Source organism: Brugia malayi (assembly GCF_000002995.4).
Source record: "Brugia malayi strain FR3 genome assembly, contig: Bm_v4_Chr4_scaffold_001, whole genome shotgun sequence".
NCBI lineage: Eukaryota > Metazoa > Nematoda > Chromadorea > Rhabditida > Onchocercidae > Brugia > Brugia malayi.
Genome location: NW_025062478.1, coordinates 8,791,619 through 8,812,416, shown reverse-complemented (window position 1 = coordinate 8,812,416; position 20,798 = coordinate 8,791,619). Strand labels below are relative to the sequence as shown.

The following is a 20,798-nucleotide window of genomic DNA, read 5'->3' as shown; positions in this document are numbered from 1 at the left end:
TGAATAAAAAAATTTGTGTGACTTTAATTTAACGTAAATAGAGATGGGTGTAACTTCATCTCATATTCACGTCATACTCTATTCTCATTCTAGTTCAGGAATTAAACTGATCGAGAAGCGCAGCGGAAAAGTGTTTATAATGCGCAAAAATAGTATCACATTTTTTTTTTTTTTTTTCGACTGTATTTTGTCCATATCTATTCATTTGAAAGCAAAACAATAATTAAATTGCTATATGCTAATAGCACTTGCAGAAATTCCTCAGCTCAAGTCTTTTTCTCTTTTTTTGTCAGAAATTTCAACAGTTCGAAAAAAAAAATAAGCGCTAAAAAATAAATTTGTCAAAACTATTCGAGAATGGTTAAGATGAGGTTAATAGAAGATAAGTATGTAGTTTAGATGGGTCTGTGTGCATGTGTGTATGTGTATGTGTGTGTGTGTGTGTGTGTGTGTGTGTGTGTGTGTATGTGTGTGTGTGTGTGTGTATGTGTGTATGTTTTGCATTTGTTGATGTATGGATTAGCAAAAGATAATTTAATTGTTGCAGGAATAGCAGCAATAGTTGTACCACTGAGCGCATAAGGCATCAATTTCATCGTGATCGATTATCAGTGGAACGGAAGAAGTTGCAGCAACTTGCGCCTCAGCACGTAGTAATCAAGAAAGTTCAACAAGTTCACTATCAATCAATCAGCGAACATCCCTGATTACTGATATGTTCGCTGATGCAGGTTATACGGGGAATACTTTAGCTGATCAACTTCAGCTATCCAGGTTTGTATCAGAAGGTTTAAAATTTCAAAATCTTGAAAGCAACTTAAATCCCTCTTTCCATCTAGTAATCTTGAAAATTTTTATTTGCTTATTTCAAAGTAGTTAAAAAACGTGTATGTTTATGTGGAAGATATCAGCAATAAATAACAAGAAATGGAAATAAATGTATACGATTGATCATCAGAGATCAATCGTATGAGATTTGCAAATTTAATTTGCATTTCAAAACTTGAAAATTTTGCACTTCTAAAAATATCACTTTTGAAAAAGATGAAATCATCCGTTACTTTCATTAGCAATTGCTGATTGAATATTATTTACTGAATAACTGCATCTTTTGAAGCTGTATATTCCTCATTTCATTTCAATCGTCAGCACAAAAAAAAAAAAAAAAACTTTTTTAAAAAAAAACAAATTGAAAAGTGTATTCTTTCCTACCTGTGCCTAATGATATAAACCATTTCAACTAGAAATACAACCATTAGAAAATGAATTTACAACTTCCAATCGCTTTTTCCTTTTTCAAATGATAATTTATTTTCCTTCCTAAGGAAATATACGAAATATTGAATAAAAATATCTTTCAGAATTATTTCATGCTAAATTGATGAAATTTCGAAACACAAAACTAAAAGTTAAATCGAAGTAAAAAAAAAAGCTTAAAATAACGATGAGAGAAAGAAGAAAAAAAAAAAAAAGAGCAGTGGGCCTTATTCATATTATCATTTTGATGTGCTAAATATTTTGCATAAAACCTTAAAAAGAATTGCATCGAAAAAAAAAGAAAAAAAACTTGCAAAATAGAACTTTTCTGCTATTTTTGCATTCATAATAGTACATTCTTTTTAAATAAACGAAGACGAAAGCAATGGTAAATTTTAGAGAATTAGTTGACACATTTACGGTTGAAATGATATACTGATAATACTGATAATGTCAACATTAGCTATTTCCGAAAAGCATTTTATTTTCTCACAAAACTTTATTTCATTTCCTTTCTTTCTTTTTGTTTTCAGCTATCAAATTCATTTACTACAGCAAAGTTGGCAACGACTACGTTGCTCACCCAACTTTTTTATCAATGTTTTTCGGTGAGATTTTCAAATTTAATTAAAATACTATATCATACGAAACACCATAATTTAATAAAAATTTCTTATTTTCAGGATTCAATCAAATTTAATCATTAAAATTCAATTTAAAAATGTTTCAAAAAATTTCAACTTGTTAACAATTAAACTTAATTTTTAAAGATCTAACGATTTATAACATACTAATAGAATGACTTCATATATTTTGTCCTCATGCGTTGAAACTTTTTAACAATGACTAACTTATTAAATTAGCCAGAAATAAATTTCGAGAAATATTATCTAGTCAAATGTTAGCTGTTCAAGCTTTTCTCACTCACATTTACACAGAAGATGTTATTTTTTCTCGATTTATTTTTATTATTTACTTTTCATACTATAATAAAATAATTTGGGTAAGAAAAGGAAAATTCATCGCCTCATTTTTAATGCCATTTCTCTTGAATTATCAAATAACAATGATACGTAAAATAGAAGAGAATACAATAATTCAGTTTTATTAAATTTTAATTTCCATTATTCACTCTTTATTTCTTTCAGAAATCATTCAAAATAATAGCTAAAAGCGTAAAAATACCACCGTCCATTGCATATTTTGCAAAAAAAAAAAAAAAAAAAATATTAAATAAAGATTTTGTTTCTTTCATTTAATTATTTTCAGAACTGTAATTTCAAAAAATACAATAGCAAAAGAATTATTCCGGAAAACTTCAATTATTGATGGCTTCACATCATATAAATGTTACGATGTAAAGGAACATGCAGATAGCTTAATAGAGCTTATCGATTTCGCACTGCGAGAAATTCATAGTTCAATCAAAGTTGTACAGGTATGTACAGGTATAAATGGGAAAGTATAAACAAATTCTTCAATTTAACATTCTATACTTCCTTCTCTAGCATTTACGATTTTTCGATTTTTTTTTTTTGAATCAATAATCAACCAATCAATGACATTATTAGTTCTTATGATTTTTCTTTTTTTTTTTTTTTTTTTTTTTTTTGCTAATTTTGTTAAATAAATTGCTGCTACATTATTTTTCTCCTAGTTAATAATAATCGTCAATTATAAGTAATTGCTTCATGTTATCAACTCTTGCTTACTGATTAATCAATGATCTTCCAGTCTTCATCTCCCATCTTCTCCGTATATTTTAAAAAATAGCAATGTTAAATCTTTAAATGATACTAATTAATTAATTTCTGCTTTAGGACCGCTGCATGTTAATGGGTGCAGCGCATTGTAATACATGCGAAAATTCGATGTCATCATCGTGGGATCAATTTGGCGATTCGCTAGCTGAATCAATCGCAAAAGCTGAAGCGATCCGCGGCAAACGTAAATGCTTAAAAGCGTGGAATGCCCTATTATCATTTATTGTAATCATTTATTTGTCTTTCAAATCTTTCCCATTATTCCAGCAGTTAATTAATCATTAGTAAAAAAAACTACTGTTTTGCTGATAAACTGATAGCTTGTAGTGTCCAAAGGACTAACTTTTAATGCAGCACTAATCTAAATAAATTTTTATAATTTTTGATCATTACAATAAAGCTAATCAGCATTGCTATTCTTCCTCACTACGACATTTAAAGTTCTTTCCTTTCTTACGTTTTTTACAGGTTGATCGTATTAAAGGTGGTTATTTGGCGGAAAGTAAACGTCGTGCGTCAAAAAAGAGTTCAAGACAGGAAAACGCTGGTCCATCATCGTTAACAGCAACAGCTTCAATTTTAAAATATGACAATGCGACAACGGAGCAATCAACAACATATCATTAAAACATTCGGATTCATGCTTTCCATTTTCTTGCTGATCTCATTTCTGATTAAATTATTAGTTTATAAATAATATTGCTTATTTATTTTCATTTACATGTGAAAACTTTTTGAAGTAATAAACTTAAGCATAGCTTATTGAATACAATTCAGCTATAAAATGCTAGCCATAGATAACTTAGCTTGGCAAATGAATGAACAAAGAATAATAAATCACTATGTGAACATATATGAATTGATTCATCAATTTGAAAACCTTATCCACTCTCTGTATTGCACTAATTAATAATTTTTGATAAGTGGAAGTATTGCTGTACTCACACAAACAAAATTGGAATTCAACTGAATTAATGGAACTGTTTTGAATATAAATACAGAGAGTGACCATCTTAAAATCAGCAAAATGTTTCCTTCATTTTCATAAAAGCAAACTTATAATATTGGCCACCTATTTAATCATGGCCAATAAATTATTCTACTAACTAATTAATTTCTCTGTCTTCGGCCAAATGCGTACTAATAATCAGTTAAAGTACCACCTATTAATTATTGATTAATTATGATAAAATTGGGATTTATATAATTGACTTGCAAATTAGTTTCCAAATTATTATTAAACTCATATGGGTTGGTATTGACGTACGTGTAAATGCAACGCACATTGGCAAAGACGTTAGCTTCAATGTAAAACGTCACTTGGCTTGCATATTTACAAAAATAACTTTACTAATTAAAAATTCCATTGAACACTGCTCATGTGTTTCTTTCCTTCTTTACTTAGACAATTAAACAATTTCAATCAATAATTAAACAATTGGAATTACACAACTAAACAAGTTGGACTAAGCCATTAGACAATTTGACTAACTGACTAAATATTTCCGTTTTGAACAATTTTCGACAGACAAACAATTCAAATTAAATAATTGAACAATTCCAATCAGAAAACTAATTAAGTAGAAGGATAATGTAGAAGGAACAAATTCCAGAACAATTTAAGGTTTTGAACACATTTAATTATTGTTTACACACAACAAATGATGTTTTCCTTACCAGCGAAAGATTAGAATTAAGAATGACATTTCTAACTGCTTATTATCATACATCTGGAAAATGAATCTTTTTCAAAGTCTGACATCTTTTAGTTTTTTCAAATTTTAAGTGTTCAATTTTAAATTAGTAACTGAAATCTCGGCACTTTATAACATAAGAAATTTTAAAACATATTATGATATTAGAAATTTCGATATTAGAAAATCGACATTTTATGAAGAAGATTTTCAAATTTTCAAATTATTGCAAATTAAAAAAAGAGAAATGGCTCCTAGTAAACAATGTTAAAATATAACTTAGAGCTATCCATCTGTTCCACTTTAGGAGGAGTCCTAAATTAAATAATTTTGAAATTTGTAATAGTTTTTAATATCAGAAAGTTCTTTTTAGATCATTTCAGCATAATCTATTAATGTTGACTCTTAGTAATTTTATTAGATATATCATATGGTTTTTATCATTTGCCTAATTTACACAAATAATCGATGTGGGTATCCCAACAATCTTATGGTACATTAACTTTAATTCTCCCTTAGTGAATGAAAATATATAAACAAATACACATTCTACACATTATTGCTAACTTTTAAATTAATTGAAATTTCATGAAATTGTTGAAATGAGTATTTAAAGAAAGTTACAATAAAATAGCTTAAATGCCATTAATTTTGAAGAATGTTCCACGCATTTTTTAATAGTAGCGATTAAACAATGAAAAACTTATTATAGAAGATATGTGTTGTAGCAAATATATTTGAGAATAAATTCTAAAAACTAATAAATTAATCTAATATAAATTATAAATTATCTTTAACAAATGGTGATAAAATTGAACTCTGCAAGAATCATAAAGTTCATTACACTTATTTACTTTATATCTATAATTTAACCTACAAAGCAATTGAACTTTTCATTTACAAACAGATCAATATCATGGTTATAGAGACATGCTTACGACGTGTCTCTTTTGAAGTGTCGCTTTTGTGATATGACGTGTCTCTTTTTGTGTTGCTTTGTGATTCAAATTAATTTACATATGATCGGTAAACAAAGAGATATTCTTTGGTCTTCGCCTATCTTGTTGAAATGCTCCACTCAGTTCAAACATAATCAATTCTTCCAAACTGCTTGCTATTGTCAAAAGGTTAGCTCATTCTTCCATTTCAACAGACGATTAAATAACTGATAACAATTAAGACTAATCAATGTATCACTTCATCCTCTCTTCTCAATTACAAATTCATAAATTCTAATAACACTTTCCCCAATTTTGCAATGCCATACAACATATAATTCTTAAATGCAGGATTCGATGGCTATAGTTGGAAACTAATCGATAATCTATTCCTTAACACTATTACTATTAAAATTCTAGAAACAACTGCTAGTATTTTCAGGGAAAACAGTTAATATCTACTGCAAAGAAATACTCTGTGAATTAATTTCATTTAAACTATAAATAGAAAATTTCTAGCTAATAAATAATCCAATAGCGTGATTGTTATTAAAATAATACCACTTATTTACTTATTAAAACAATAGCAAGCAGTACATGCAATCAATCAACCTTGGCTTTTTATTATTTTGAAATATAGCTAAACAGGATAGAGTAAAAAAGAAAAGATTTCATTTTTAATTTTTAGATTTTAACCATTCTATAAGAAATAAGGGTTAATTTTGCTCTGCAAAACAAGCAATAAAATAACAAAATTCAAGATTGGTAAACATACCAATACAATGAATTTTACTCCTTTCCTTATTTTTTTTTTTCTTTTTTTCTATCCTTCTTTTTACAATTGAAAAGTGGGACAAACGGAACTGTAGAAAGGGAGTAAAGAATGAGAAATGAAAGGGTGAAGTTAGCAAAATGATAGAACTATCACTACCATTCTCATATCGTCACAACCGGATTACTGTTCAAATAAAGAAAATGAAAATGAAAATTTTTGATTCATTTACAATCCAGTTGATTGTTGATCACCACTGTACTTCTCTAATATCCATCATAAAACTTGTCATGTCGTATCCTGTCACACAAAAACAATACTCAACTTTGTAAATAAGCAGCCAACCGATTTTTTCCAAACATTTAAATACTCGATGATTGTAATCATGATAAAATGTATGCAGTTCGGTTGTTTACTGATTTCCTATTTTGATATTTCTTGCTAGTATCTTTTCCATTTGTGGAGCTGACTTCAACCTTTCTACTCTTGCTGTTGCTGTTGTTGTTGTTGTTATTGTTTTTGTTGGTAGTGCTATTCGTATTGCTAATACTACTGCTTAATCAGGAAAAAAGTAGCAAAAATAATTGGCAAAGGAATTCATACAAACTTTTATATCAAATCGAAAATCGATATTACATATTTCTGTATTATGTTTCCGTGATAATAGGTCAATTTGTGATAATACCTTAATCTGATGCCATTATTGTTGCAGAAATATGACAACACAATTGCCATTTGATGTATTATGAAATTTGTTTTTTCTATAAGACAAAAAGAAAACAAAATTCGAAAGTAGATTTGTTGAAAGTTTCAACTTCTAAATTAGTTTAGTAAATTACCTGCTGAATGACAAAAACATTGTGATTTAAACGTGATGCTAAAAATAGCATTTTATTGATTTCTCTTGCTTTGTTATTTTATCACTTATAACAATCACTGAAGACAAACAGGTAACAGGAAGGAAAACGACCTGTTCTAATTAGTTGAATTTAATACATCATTATGAACCAAGCAGGTCTCATGTCAATTACATTGTATCATTGAACCTCTCTCCTTCCCTCTCTCTCTTCCGATGATTGTGTCACATGACACCAAACAACCTTTGTCTGTCCGCATTTTTGCAATGTTTAAATGAATAGATCGATTTCTTGTAACTATTTCTCTAATTTAATTGCATGAAAATAGCAAAGCAATAGTGTTTGAAAGGACGTAAATATTACTCAAACATTTTACCTTTCTTTCGTATTCCTCAACCGATCTTTCCACGATGAAAACTTTCCTTATAGAAAATTTATGCAACATTTGCAGGTATAAGAAGAAAATAACAAACTATATCATCACTTTGCTAACTGTATTTCATGCAAAAAGACAGGAAGAGAGAGAGAGAGAGAGAGAAAAAAAAAAGAAGGAATATTTTCCTCGTAAATGAAACGTGAGGGTTTCCGGATCTAAGGATATTCCGGAAAGTTTGCATATTAGATAGTTATAAGGAAACTTCAGTTTGCAATTCTTTTTCGATGACAATTTTAATAGTGATATACAAATGTTTAAAATTAAATGATACAATTGAGTATTCTGATTTACTTCTTTTTATTCATTTCTCGTCTTATTTCCGGTTTTTTTCTTGTCTGGAATATTTAGCAATCACATTCTAATTTAAATTTTTTTTCAAAAGATAATGATGCAAATTTGAACAAACAGCTAAATTCGCATAATTGTTTTTTTTTGATGAAATATTTATGTTAATAGTGCGTTTTATTTCTTTGTTTTCTTAATGCCTAATTTAATTCTTTTTTTCTTTGTTTTTGAATAAATTTATTTAAACACTCTATCTTAAATAATACTGTGACTAATTTCTTCTTTTTTCTTTTCTTTTTGATATCAGCAGGGTAGGCTAATAAAGTGTTTGATTGCTTATACTCCATGAAAGAATGCTAGTGAGAAACACTTTTTCCATGATTCTATAAATAGATTAATGCACTTTGACCTGATTAGAGTAAACTTTAGTTGATAAATTGCTATCAGATATGCTTAAATAGATGGAATTTAATATAAAAGCAATCAGTTCCTTAGATTTGTTATCATGTAGTTATTTACATTTTTTATTATTAAAATTTATTAGTTCAAAAAAAAAAATTAGAAAAGAGAATTGTAAAGTTTTCGTCCATCCTTTCTGCTTATTTTTACCTACTTTCATGTGTTCCTATTTGAAGCATGGAACTGATAAAACATTCTGTGTGCATTATCACTGCTATACAGCTTAATGCAGTGTTCGACACCATATGAGATGGAACGATTATGCGTCACTTTCTTTCAGCTCTTATCATTTTTATACTTTCTAATGGTACAACTGCTCAGGATTTGAAATGGTATCAAATTTCCCATTCAAAATTCTACGGTTAAAATAATAATAAGAATAATAATGAAAATAATTCCTCAAATATGAATAATTGATGTGTTGGTTTATAAAGATGTCACAATGTAGTGATATATTATCAGAATATGCAAAAAGCAATAAATGGTTCTTCTGTAGTGGTGGTACTACTGAAAAGTAATTCAGGTTGTCAACAGGGAGATGACATTACCTTTCGATAAGAAATACTTCTTTTTTGTGTTAAATTTTATCTAAATTTTCAAGAAATATGTTAAAATGAAATCATTAGAGAAAAAAAAAGAGGTTTTTTCACTAATCAATAATAAAGGTATGAGAAAGTTTGTCGTGTGGAACGTGGATGCAGCTGTACGATATTTATAAGTGAACCTAAATGTTGCTGTGTTGGGCAATCGGTTAGTGAAATACCGGGAAATTTAACCGATAATGTTCGCCGTCTGTTAGTCATCTCATTCTTAACTTCTTTGTTCTATCTTTTTTCTTGAATTCTTAAATTCTGTCTTAGAAATTCATAAGATTAGGACAAAACAAAAGAAAGTTAAGTATTATTTGAAGGACCATTTTGAAAAAAGCCATAGGTTATCTCAATTTGCTTTCGTGTCAACACGAAAGAAAGAAAGGAAATGAAACGATTTAATAGTGGCATACACATTTAAAAAACATTTCGTTTTTATTTTTTCGTAGTTCCTCAAAATACATACACACAAAAAAAAAACAAAAAATTCTGGACGCAAATTATTATGGATGTATATAATTTAAAAAATTTAAACTTATTTTTTCAGGTTACTCTATAATGTAGGAATCAGTCATATTCGTGAAAATGCTTTCAGTAGGTATCAACATCTGGAGGAAATGTTTGTTTCTTTGTATTTGTTTATTTTCTATTCCATTTTGTTAAAGATGGAATATTCGAAAAAGATTTTTTTTTTTTACACTGAAACATAAATTTGTAACTAACATTTAATACAATATCTTATATAATATATCTTCAAATATTTTAGCATTGTATGTATTAAAATTTTAAATTTTGTTAAATTAATGAACAGAACAATTTGCAGTGTTATCGAAGATTCGGATGCATTACAATCAATTAACGCTGATGCATTTGGCTATCTATATAATCTTGGCAAACTGTTAGTTCAGGTTTCAGTCTATTTTTTCTTAATTACTTTAAAGGTGCACATGTCGCATGACCGATAAAAGGCGCAAATTGCTTAATTGTTTGTCATTTTTCAGATCTGTCAGTGGATGTAAAAATCTAAAAGAAGTTACTGGAATTCTACTTATTAATAACACAAGAATCTTAACATTGTAAATATTTGAACTTTCCAATTATTTTCGCAATGGTTTTATGTAATTATTTCTTGGTTATTACACAGCAAAAAAAGACTAATATTTTTAATTTATAAATTATTGATTTTCGCTTGAATGATTTCTATAAGATTAATTGAAAGATAGTTGAATGATAATAAAATAATTGATCAAAGGTGATAACACTATAATCATTATTTCTGGATGATGAGCAACAATGGTTTGGTACGTATGCCAACGTTAGAGATGACACCGAGACATCGATTAGCTATGGAAGTAATTGATTTCTCCTACAATCATATCGAATATCTCGGAGATGGTCAACTTCGAGCTGTTCATGCTAATAAAATTCGTCTTAACAATAATGACTTACGTGAAATTGGAAGTCATATATTTGCTAATTGTCGATTTTCATTGCTGTATGTTTTATGGGTTAAAGTTGAACAAAATGCATCCAAATGCTATAGTAATTTATAATTATTCATTTGAAAATTATTTCATGCCTTAAACGCCTTTCAAATGATTTTTATTCAAATTACAAGTTTTTGAATACAAGATATAATTCATGCCTATTTTTATAGAGAATTGAATGATAATCTAGAACTTAAACGCCTTTCAATTGATACATTTGCCGGCATATCATTCATTAAACTCCTGTAAGTAGTTTGAAATTTATTAATTATATTCCATTTTTTATAATAAATAATTACAATATCCGTTTTGTTGATTCTCTCTCAACCATTTAAGTGATTAAATTATGCATTTTTTGCAGATATGACTCATTTAGTGTTCCACTTGAAATCATTTTACATTTCAGTGATCTTTCACGTACCGGTATCACAGAACTTCCAACGACCGGTTTATCTCGTTTAGAAGGTCTAAAATTAAAGGATACTGAGGACCTGAAAAAATTGCCACCAATTTTGGCTTTTACATCATTGAAAAAAGTTGAATTCACTTATCCATACCATTGCTGCTTATTCAAAGTAAATTTCAACCTTCAAAAACGATAGTCATTATTTGCCACCGTGTTTTTGTTCTTGTTCATATCCATTCATATCTTCTGACACCACATTAAATAAATTCTTTTTCAGCAAGAAATAAAGAATTTTTTTTTGGTAAGCAAATCTTTTTGGTAAAATTAGAAAATTGCCAGAAAGCTCATTAATCGTTCTCTGCTCTGGTTGCAGTATGCCTCAAAGGAAATCAGTACAGCTGGTGAAATGTACACGAAAAATCTGGAAGAGATTCGAAATCGTGAATGTTCCGCCAAATCAACCCCAAAACTCAATCGCTTGCGACGACGGTTTGCGCGAACTGATCGCTCAATATTGCTTCCACAAGAATCGCGGGAAAATCCGCTAGATTTTTCCGATTTGTTACAATGGTTTGATTCTGTCAATGCTGGTAATATTACTATTGAGGTATATATATATATGTTTATGTATTATTTTTATGTTATACGAAAATAGTGCCAAAAATAGCACATCGATTTTTTTTATCGAAGAGAAAATTCGTCCAATTTTTTAGATATGTTTTATTAATATGCTAGCCAAGTTTTAATGCATGCCTAACTTTGTTAATTAAAGATAGACGATGACTGGGACACATTATTGGAGCCTGAATTTGAGGACGCTGATGTTGGACTTTTGACGACTTTCAATTGTACATCGAGTGCTGTTAGTGATTTCTTTGCATCTATCCAATGCACTCCGATGCCAAATGCGCTGAATCCTTGCGAAGATGTCATTGGGTAAGTTGAATAGTCTTGAAAACATTCTTATTCATTAACTAATAAATATATTCCCAAGTTTCAAGTTCTATGCTGTAGTAATTAACCAATGTGTCACATACATCGTTGATGACATTTTGGTCAATGGTAATAACTTTTACTTGCAGCTATGACTTTTTACGTTGGGCAATATGGTTTGTATGGATTTCGGCCATTGTTGGTAATATAGGCGTATGGATTGTGCTATGCCAAATGGGACAAAAGAGAATGCAAGTCCATTATTTCTTCATGGCTAATTTGTCCACTGCGGATTTGCTAACAGGTTAGCCAAGGAAGGTATCTATCAGTTGAAAGAGTGAAAAAAAAGGTTATGTTAAATGCAAAATTTGCTCGTTGAAGAGCGTAATTTGGGCTGAAACGGATCAAAAGCCTAGAAAGGTGAATCTGTTTGAAATACATTTCATAAAAGTTATAAAAGATTGGAATTGAATGAATTTAATACTGGATAGAATGTCCCATCAAATGCTCACTGATCATATATTGGAGATCGAAAGTATAAAATTAGGAAAATATTTACTGAGAGCAAAAAAAGGCTAAAAGGCGGAAAAATGAGCTAAAAGTGAAAGAAAATAATAATGGTACTGCGGTAAAACAGGAGCTTATCCTTACGTGATGCATTGATTAATCAGTACCCTTTGACCTGGTCATTGAATCAGTAATAATAAAATCAAAAATGACACTTGTAGTAGTGCATTTTTAGGTGTTTATCTTGGTGTACTGGCAATAGCAGATTATAAGACATCAAATGAATATTATAATTATGCGGTTGCATGGCAAACCGGTATTGGTTGTAACATAGCTGGTTTCATTTCCGTTTTCAGTTCCGAAATTTCTATTATGTCGATGTTTCTGATTGCTTTTGATATGTGCTATAATATCAGGTACAAATATATAAATCATATAATCCGATTTGAAAAGAAAAGAAATGAACATATTTGATGACAAGTTAAAACATTTGTAAACTACGTCGCTTTATTTGTTTTACTTCCGGAAAAAAGAAAAATTTATTAGGAATGCCTTTTACGGAAAACGTTTGCGGATGAGAACTGCGATAATGATGATGGCCGTGGCATATCTGATAGCATTTACGATGGCAGTACTACCAATTATAGGTGTATCCACGTATACAAGCACCAGCGTTTGTCTACCTCTTTCCATTGAGGATAATTTTGACCGGGTATTATTTTTCCAGTTGAAATCTTTTCATCAATTTAATTCCAGATTTCAAAAATTTTTAATTGAAGCTATTAAATTCAAACCATAAAATTTACTTGTTTTATTGAGATGTGAGTTAAAATTTCAAAATAACTTCAGTTACATAATCGAAATCAAAAACTAGTGTGATTAACAGTTATCAGTTGTTTTATCTGATTAGAAGATAATTTAATTCAGTTGCAGATCTATGTAATTGGCAGTTTGTTGTTCAATTTGCTTGCATTTTTGGGCATGGCAATTAGCTATAGTTTCATTGTAAGGATGCTTTGTGATCCGGAACAACCGAAGCGATCAGAAGATAAAGCGATCATTCTGAAAATGGCAACACTAATTGGTACGGAAATGCTTTGCTGGTTTCCGACTCTTTTTTTCGGTAAGCTAAACAATTGATTCATTCTTCCTATTTTCAATCGAATATTTTACCATTAAAGAATAGTGGTATCAATTGCTTTTAAAATAAATGGCAGGTCAGATGAAACCTTTGTTTTTTTTTTAAAAAAAAATTTTTTTTTGAAAAATGCGCTTCATGAAACCTTTTTTTCTTTTATAAAATTCTTTTTACAGGTTTAACGGCAGCACTGGGACACCCTCTTATTAGTATCAGTGTGGCGAAGATATTTTTAGTACTATTTTATCCGATTAATGCATTTACAAATCCGTTTTTATACGTATTTCTTACCAAAATTACTCATATACGACCATGTTGGATATCATTGCTAAGTAGTAAGACAGCAAATGACTCCAATGAATTGAAGTAAGTTTAATTATAGAAATGTTTACTAATCTATATGTCTGCCTGTCCTTACATTTCATCTATTTGAATGTGATCTAACTCTTCAAAATATCACTACAAATATTCGGACAACATTCAAAAATTTTTAATGAGTTTATTTGGATGCTGAAAAGTCATTTTGCATGTTCCATCACTATCACTCACATCTGCGAACGATGGGAAAAGTAAACGAATCGGAATCGATGATTGAGGTAAACTTTTCTTAACAGATCAATTTTGGAAGGAAATTTTGCCTAAATTTCTGGATTTATTTAGGTGAAATAAATTTAAATCGGAACAGAATTACAAATGATTATATTGAATACAACTATAGGAACATGGATTGATCAAGCAAAATGCATATAGAAAATCGTATGCATAATAGAACCTCCTAAAGTAACCCTGAAGATAAAGAAATAATGAGTTGTAATATCAAGAATCGCAGCATAAGAGGTTGTAGTCTACAGATTTCCAGAATGATGTTCGACGACAGAGATCATTGTTGGATTTACGAAAAGTCTTTAAGAATTACAACGTGTACAGGTACGTCACCTTGATGTACATATCTTTCATATGTTAGCAATAAATGAGATAGATAAAGCAAAACAAGACCAAGAGAAAAATGAACTCGAGATTTGAAATTTGTGGCAATGTGCGCCATTTATTCTTTCTTACTTCTAAAATACGTTTAAAATTTAGGTCACTACCCTCGTCAACGTGCCACAAAGAAATGTCAACTCATGCAGGTGCACAGTCTGAGAAACGACCGCTAATTTTCAATGAACGATTACGAGTTTCAGCAGTACCAAGAATGAGTGATATCTCAGAACATGTTGTAATGGAAAAGAATATAACCCCGAATCTTTTGTCTCATAAAACATCAAGTTTTCAACAAGTAATTAGTATATTTGAATTTAAAATATCTAAAATCAACAAATAGCTCGCTCGTGAAGTTCGTAAATTCAAAATTTAGTGGAAATTTTAGTGAAAACGAAAAAGAATCATAGAAATAACGAATATTTCACGAATCTTTTCTGAAATTTTGCTTTCAGCAACAACTACCGACAGAAAGACAGGATTGTGTGGTACTGCTGAAGCAGCTACAGAGTCGACGAGCAAGTGTTCGGAGTACCGGTAAAGACAGTGGTCGTGGTAGCTTGACACCACCCATTCCATCATATCGTTTTCAGTGTTTCTCGAATGAATCTTCTACTTAGTTCATTTACTTAATTCATTCATTAAAATGCACTATCGTATTGCTTCGGTCACTTATATCTATTCCTTAAATATTCATTTCTCATGAAAAATTATATTCTGGCATCTCAAAACTCTTTGAATACTGTTCAAATTACTAAATTATTAGTGACGAGACGAGGAGAGAAATTACTAAATCTAATTTATAATTCTATCTCTCGATGGAAATACTATCAGAGCTATTAGAAGAATCTTTTATTTTAATAAGTATAACACGAGACAAAGCCTTCAACATGTTGGCCAAGATTTACATAAGTAATATTTTTACTTTCAGTTAACATTTTTTTTTTTCAACAAAAGAGGAAGACAACATGTAATCAATCAATTCTGCTTTTTTACGCACTTATTTTTTAGATGACATCAAACATCAGACGTTTGCTTCTTCAATATCATGATCCCCCGATCTCAGGGAATTCTTCTAACTAACAACGACGGGATTGATAATCCTTGACTTGACACTCATCATTATTTTATTTCTATCAATCCGATAAATTTCCTTCAATGTTAATTGTCCATGTATTAAATGGCTTCTCTATTGATTTACAATTATCTTACGATTGATTTATTCACTAACTGATCATTTTTTGGTCAATTAATTATTTATGATAAAAGTTATATCATTTATTAATCAAATTAAACAGAAAAAAGAAAACAAATATCTATATCTTTAACTATGTTTTGCCTTTTTCTCATTTTCGATGATTCATCGATATATTCTTCGTTAAGAAAGCGGGAAATGAAAAGAAAAGGAGAAGAATTGAATTACAATAATTTCTTTGTTTATCCACTAAGATAGACACTTACATCTTCCAAATTACTCAAAGTTCCAAGCATTTCAAGCGATGTATTAAGCACAAGTAAGATTGGAGTAAACCCTACAGCACACATGTGATTCTCAACAGCAACTAAATGTCAATGATTCTCGACAAGACACGTGAGAAACTCGAAGCACACGTCGGCTACGTGTTCCGAAAGGGCAGGCGACATCTTGAAATCTGCAACGTTTCTCCCTGTCAAAGAAAAGTTCGATTTAACGATCAAATGGGCCGTGTTTGTGATGTGGATTGTGTGCGGTGTGTGTTTCAGAGGTGGTTTAGTAATTTACTGTCTTTGCATCAGTCGGGATCTATTCCCGTGATATTCCAGTGAATTAGGAGGGTCGAGTGGTGCTTAAATTAGACTAAAAACTTTCTTGCGGTCCTTTTAAATCAAACGTTGCATGACTCTATCTGTCGCTCTATCGCTTTATTTCTCAACTTTCTATCGATTAATATTAAATTTTTGAGAAGAAACAAATTAATTCAATAAATTTTATTCCTTACAGGTATTAGATTTTAAAGCAAAAAATGGTATTAGCTGACTTGGGTCGGAAAATTCGTAATGCAATTAGTAAACTTGGCCAAGCAACAATCATCAATGAAGATGAGCTCAATGCAATGCTCAAAGAAGTCTGTGCTGCATTGCTGGAAGCTGATGTTAATGTACGACTCGTTAAACAGTTGAAAGATAATGTCAAGTAAGTGCCTATTAACAATTTTCAGCATTCTGGAAATATGTTCCTCTTCTAAAAAGAATAATTCTGAGAACTCAGATATTCGTCTTTTCGTTTCTTTCAAGAAACATTGCTAACTGATTATAACCATCGTTAAAGTTTGGGTGTTGTAGATAGAAAATTGTATTCTGTCAACTGAAATCAGGAACTCTAAGTTTACGTAAAAATTGAAAAACGATTAGTGAAAAATTTCACCAATCGTCTTGAAAGAGAAATTATAATGAAGCCATTGTTATTATTTTTAATATTTTTTCGGTTTTGTTTTTAGAAAGACTTTGGATTTCGATGAAATGGCAGGTGGTGTTAACAAAAGACGACTGATTCAGCGTTGTGTTTTCACTGAATTAATGAAATTAGTCGATCCAGGAGTGAAACCTTTCCAACCTACAAAAGGAAAGCCTAATATTTTCATGTTTGTTGGCCTACAGGGATCCGGTAAAACGACGACTTGCACCAAGGTTTATTTTTATTTCGTGAAAAGAAAATGATACATTTGTGCTTATATGCATACCGTGGATTTCAACTTTTGAAACATCATCTATTTTTCTAGTTCGTATTGTTATAGAGGTTGTTTCTAGTTGGCATACTATTACCAAAAAAAAGGTTGGAAAACATGTTTAATTTGTGCTGATACATTCCGTGCTGGTGCATTTGATCAGTTAAAACAAAATGCTACAAAAGCGAGGATACCATTTTATGGAAGGTTAGTCTTTTTATAATTTTCATTAGTTTTTACCTTCACCTTAATATGTAGATTGTCAAATCAAAATGCATTTGATACATGGCTTACTTGAGATTTAAAATTGCCTGGTATACTCTTAAATTAATACTTTTTTGCATTTGTTTTTTTTTTTGTTAAATTCATATCGAATCAGTCTAGTCTTTTAGTTATACAGAAATGGATCCAGTTACTATAGCTGCAAATGGTGTCGATAAATTCAAAGACGATGGATTCGAAATTATTATTGTTGATACTTCTGGTCGACACAAGCAAGAAGCTTCGCTTTTCGAAGAAATGTTGCAAGTGTCGAATGCAGTGGTAATTTTTCATTGTTGTACATTTCATTGTGCTAAATTTAACAGCTTCAAAACTGAATATTTTCTACGTTTAGCCTCATACAATCTACAAAAAAAGAATAGACATCCCTTGAGATCAACCACAATTTGAGCTGAACTCCATATTGCCAATCTGGAATTGTACACTGGTACTGGTATTTCTTTTCCAGACTCTATCAACCAAAAAAGTTTTTTACTTAGAAAATGAAAGCATTCAGTGTCATACTTTAATGTTATTAATCCTCATGTTCGTCAACATTTACACTCCAATATCTTTTTGTTTCAGAATCCTAGCAATATAGTCTTCGTTATGGATGCTTCGATTGGACAAGCTTGTGAAGCTCAGGCTCGTGCTTTTAGTGAAACTGTTGACGTTGGTTCAGTGATCATCACCAAATTAGACAGTCATGCAAAAGGTGGTGGAGCTCTTTCAGCGTGAGTTTATGTGAGACTTGGAAACTTTTTTTTTTTTTCAATATTAGTAATAATTCAATTGAGAGGTACTTTTTCATTATAGTGTAGCTGCAACACATTCTCCTGTGATATTCATTGGCACTGGCGAACATATTGATGATTTCGAGCCATTCGAAGTGAAACCTTTCGTGCAGAAACTGTTAGGCATGGGCGACATCGAAGGTCTTGTGAAAAAGGTTAATGAAATCGGTATCGAGGATAACGAAGAACTTATCAAGAGGTTGAAGCACGGTACGTTTAATTTCCTTTTAAGATTTGAAATTATTTAGCTAAATTTATGATATGTGGTACATTTGTGTTACTTTGTCAATATGGCAATTCACAAATAAAAGAAAATGAAATAGAACTGGTGTTGATGACATGAACTAAGCTGGATTATAATTCATATGCCTGAAAAAATGAGTAAAAGTTCATAGAATTTTAGTATTCATCAGCATTTCCAATTCTTTGTATTCAAGTCTGATTGGATCTGATTCTTCTGGTTTATATTAAAATATTATATTCCCTCACATATGTCTATTTTGGAATAAGAGTGAAAATTCTTTGCAAAAAATTTATTTCAGGAATGTTTACACTGCGTGATATGTACGAGCAGTTTCAAAATATCATGAAAATGGGTCCATTTAATCAAATTATGGTTTATCACTTTTCTATTTTGAACATGTCATTTTTTAATAAGATTTAAGGAATCTTGTAGTTTTAAGTTGCATCTCTTAAATATAAGAAACTAAAAAAATTCCATGCTTTTTACTAATTATTTCATTAGTCTTCAGAGCATGATTCCTGGATTTGGACCAGATTTTATGTCTAAAGGTAACGAACAAGAGTCGCAGTCCAGGCTCAAGAAACTGATGACTATTATGGATAGCATGTCTGATGCAGGTAGTTTTCATGAATTGGAATTTAGCATAATTCATTTATTGGCACATTAAGTTAGAATTAAATTGAATTTGATTTAAGGAAGTAAAAATGTTATGCAGAGAATAAAGATAGTGGGGAGGTGAGTTTGCTCTCACTCAGTGTTCATTATTGCACTGATATTGCGAAATTTTTTTGTAGAATTAGACCATCCAAAGGCGAATGATTTATTCTCAAAAGAGCCTGGTCGAGTTCAACGTGTGGCACGTGGAAGTGGAACAGCAACAAGCGAAGTGAAAGAATTATTGACACAGTATAAGAAATTTGCTGATATGGTGAAAAAGATGGGTAGTATGAAGGGCTTATTCAAGGTAATTTCTCAACTTTGTTTTTATTTGATAAGTCTTTTCAGCGAACAAAAACTAATCTGTATATTTAACCCATATAACTGCATAAACCTGTAGTAAGTTTTGGTTGTCTCTTTGATCCATTGTTTACTTAATTTTTAAGTCCACTCTTGTTTTTACTCATTGCAGCGATATAGAATAAGTATGTAATACATGTATAATTTACAATAATTGCGGAAAACAGAGTTGCCATTAAAATTTTTTTGCTACGATTTTATGCAATTATGTTTGCATTTTTTGGTATCATAAATATTACTTTCATCAGAGTTACAAATCATCATCTGATATATTAGACAGAGCAGTTCACTGCAGTTTTTATTCTACATGATTATACGATTAAAAGAAAGATATCTGTTCTTATTTTTTCATTTCCCCAAAAAATTCATCTCCTGTTTTCACAATTATTATTCATAATTAACAAGCTGATTGTTTGTTTACTTACTACTCATTTATTATTGTTTACTGGTTGCAGAACGGTGATATGAATACAAAAAACATTAATCCATCTCAACTACAAAAGCTCAATCAACAAATGGCAAAAATGATGGATCCACGGGTGCTGCAACAAATGGGTGGTATGGGTGGTTTACAAAATATGATGAAGCAGTTACAAGGCGCTTCTTCTTCCCTAGGCAATCGTCGAAATAACTAATATGTCTACCTCATAGTTCCTTTGGAATTGTTGCACTTGGTTCTGAGCTCAGCGAGACTAAAATATTAGCTTATGAAGCGCAGTGGAATGTTTTAAGATTTGTTGCGTATTTTCGGAAACTTTGTACATATTACGGATTAAAAATGTTTATTCATTCTATATACTGTTATGTGTATCTGATATCGAAAAATCAGTACTGTTTTAAAAATCTGTTAAGAATTCTACGGCTGTAATTTTTTTGAAAAGAATATAAACTTTTTTTGATGAAGTTAGTTTCATCTGCTAGGCATATAAATTGAACATAATCAAAAATCAGTAATTCTTTCTCCAGAAACTTTTTTTAGGTTCATTTATTCCTTAAGTTTGTTTTGGGATTTCGGAAATTTTGAAGAAGATTTATTGGTTCGAATGACTTATTCAGTTGCTAAAGCTAAAAATTTAAATCTTTACTGGAAATTTGCATCATTTCACGTCTTAGTATGTCATTGCATTAACAGGATATTTTCATGAAGAAGTTTGAATGAATCTGAACAAATGTTTTTGATTTGAAGCAATGAAGGACTCTACACTTCACTTGAAAGTCTTCTGATAATGAGATATTTGGTGGTGCCTGTAATTTTGTATACAGTTTTCAAAACA

General features: G+C 30.2%; 4 protein-coding genes across 4 annotated transcripts; all 4 read left to right on the top strand.

The window, feature by feature from the left end:
• Positions 1 to 715: 715 nt before the first annotated feature.
• Bma-glb-3 (Uncharacterized protein) lies at positions 716 to 3,647 on the top strand (the record flags this gene model as incomplete). The annotated part of the gene is made up of 5 exons (XM_001894981.2): positions 716 to 774; positions 1,791 to 1,865; positions 2,527 to 2,695; positions 3,078 to 3,245; positions 3,489 to 3,647. 5 exons carry the CDS (start codon positions 716 to 718, stop codon positions 3,645 to 3,647), a joined length of 630 nt encoding a protein of 209 aa, XP_001895016.2.
• Positions 3,648 to 8,722: 5,075 nt separating this feature from the next.
• Bma-fshr-1 (SLIT1-Sa splicing product, putative) lies at positions 8,723 to 13,892 on the top strand (the record flags this gene model as incomplete). The annotated part of the gene is made up of 15 exons (XM_001894979.2): positions 8,723 to 8,793; positions 9,127 to 9,255; positions 9,599 to 9,670; positions 9,875 to 9,949; positions 10,053 to 10,127; positions 10,340 to 10,546; positions 10,709 to 10,783; positions 10,945 to 11,113; positions 11,318 to 11,551; positions 11,717 to 11,880; positions 12,027 to 12,181; positions 12,620 to 12,800; positions 12,931 to 13,096; positions 13,318 to 13,507; positions 13,699 to 13,892. The coding sequence occupies 15 exons, from the start codon at positions 8,723 to 8,725 to the stop codon at positions 13,890 to 13,892; spliced, it is 2,157 nt and encodes a 718-aa protein (XP_001895014.2).
• A 190-nt stretch (positions 13,893 to 14,082) lies between these two features.
• On the top strand, positions 14,083 to 15,123 carry Bm2882 (SLIT1-Sa splicing product, putative; the record flags this gene model as incomplete). The annotated part of the gene is made up of 4 exons (XM_043082177.1): positions 14,083 to 14,118; positions 14,382 to 14,449; positions 14,606 to 14,801; positions 14,959 to 15,123. 4 exons carry the CDS (start codon positions 14,083 to 14,085, stop codon positions 15,121 to 15,123), a joined length of 465 nt encoding a protein of 154 aa, XP_042938111.1.
• A 1,383-nt stretch (positions 15,124 to 16,506) lies between these two features.
• On the top strand, positions 16,507 to 20,159 carry Bm13763 (signal recognition particle 54 kDa protein (SRP54), putative; the record flags this gene model as incomplete). The annotated part of the gene is made up of 10 exons (XM_001894978.2): positions 16,507 to 16,676; positions 16,981 to 17,170; positions 17,291 to 17,415; positions 17,601 to 17,751; positions 18,055 to 18,203; positions 18,286 to 18,473; positions 18,806 to 18,879; positions 19,016 to 19,124; positions 19,302 to 19,471; positions 19,980 to 20,159. 10 exons carry the CDS (start codon positions 16,507 to 16,509, stop codon positions 20,157 to 20,159), a joined length of 1,506 nt encoding a protein of 501 aa, XP_001895013.1.
• Between the last annotated feature and the right edge of the window lie 639 nt (positions 20,160 to 20,798).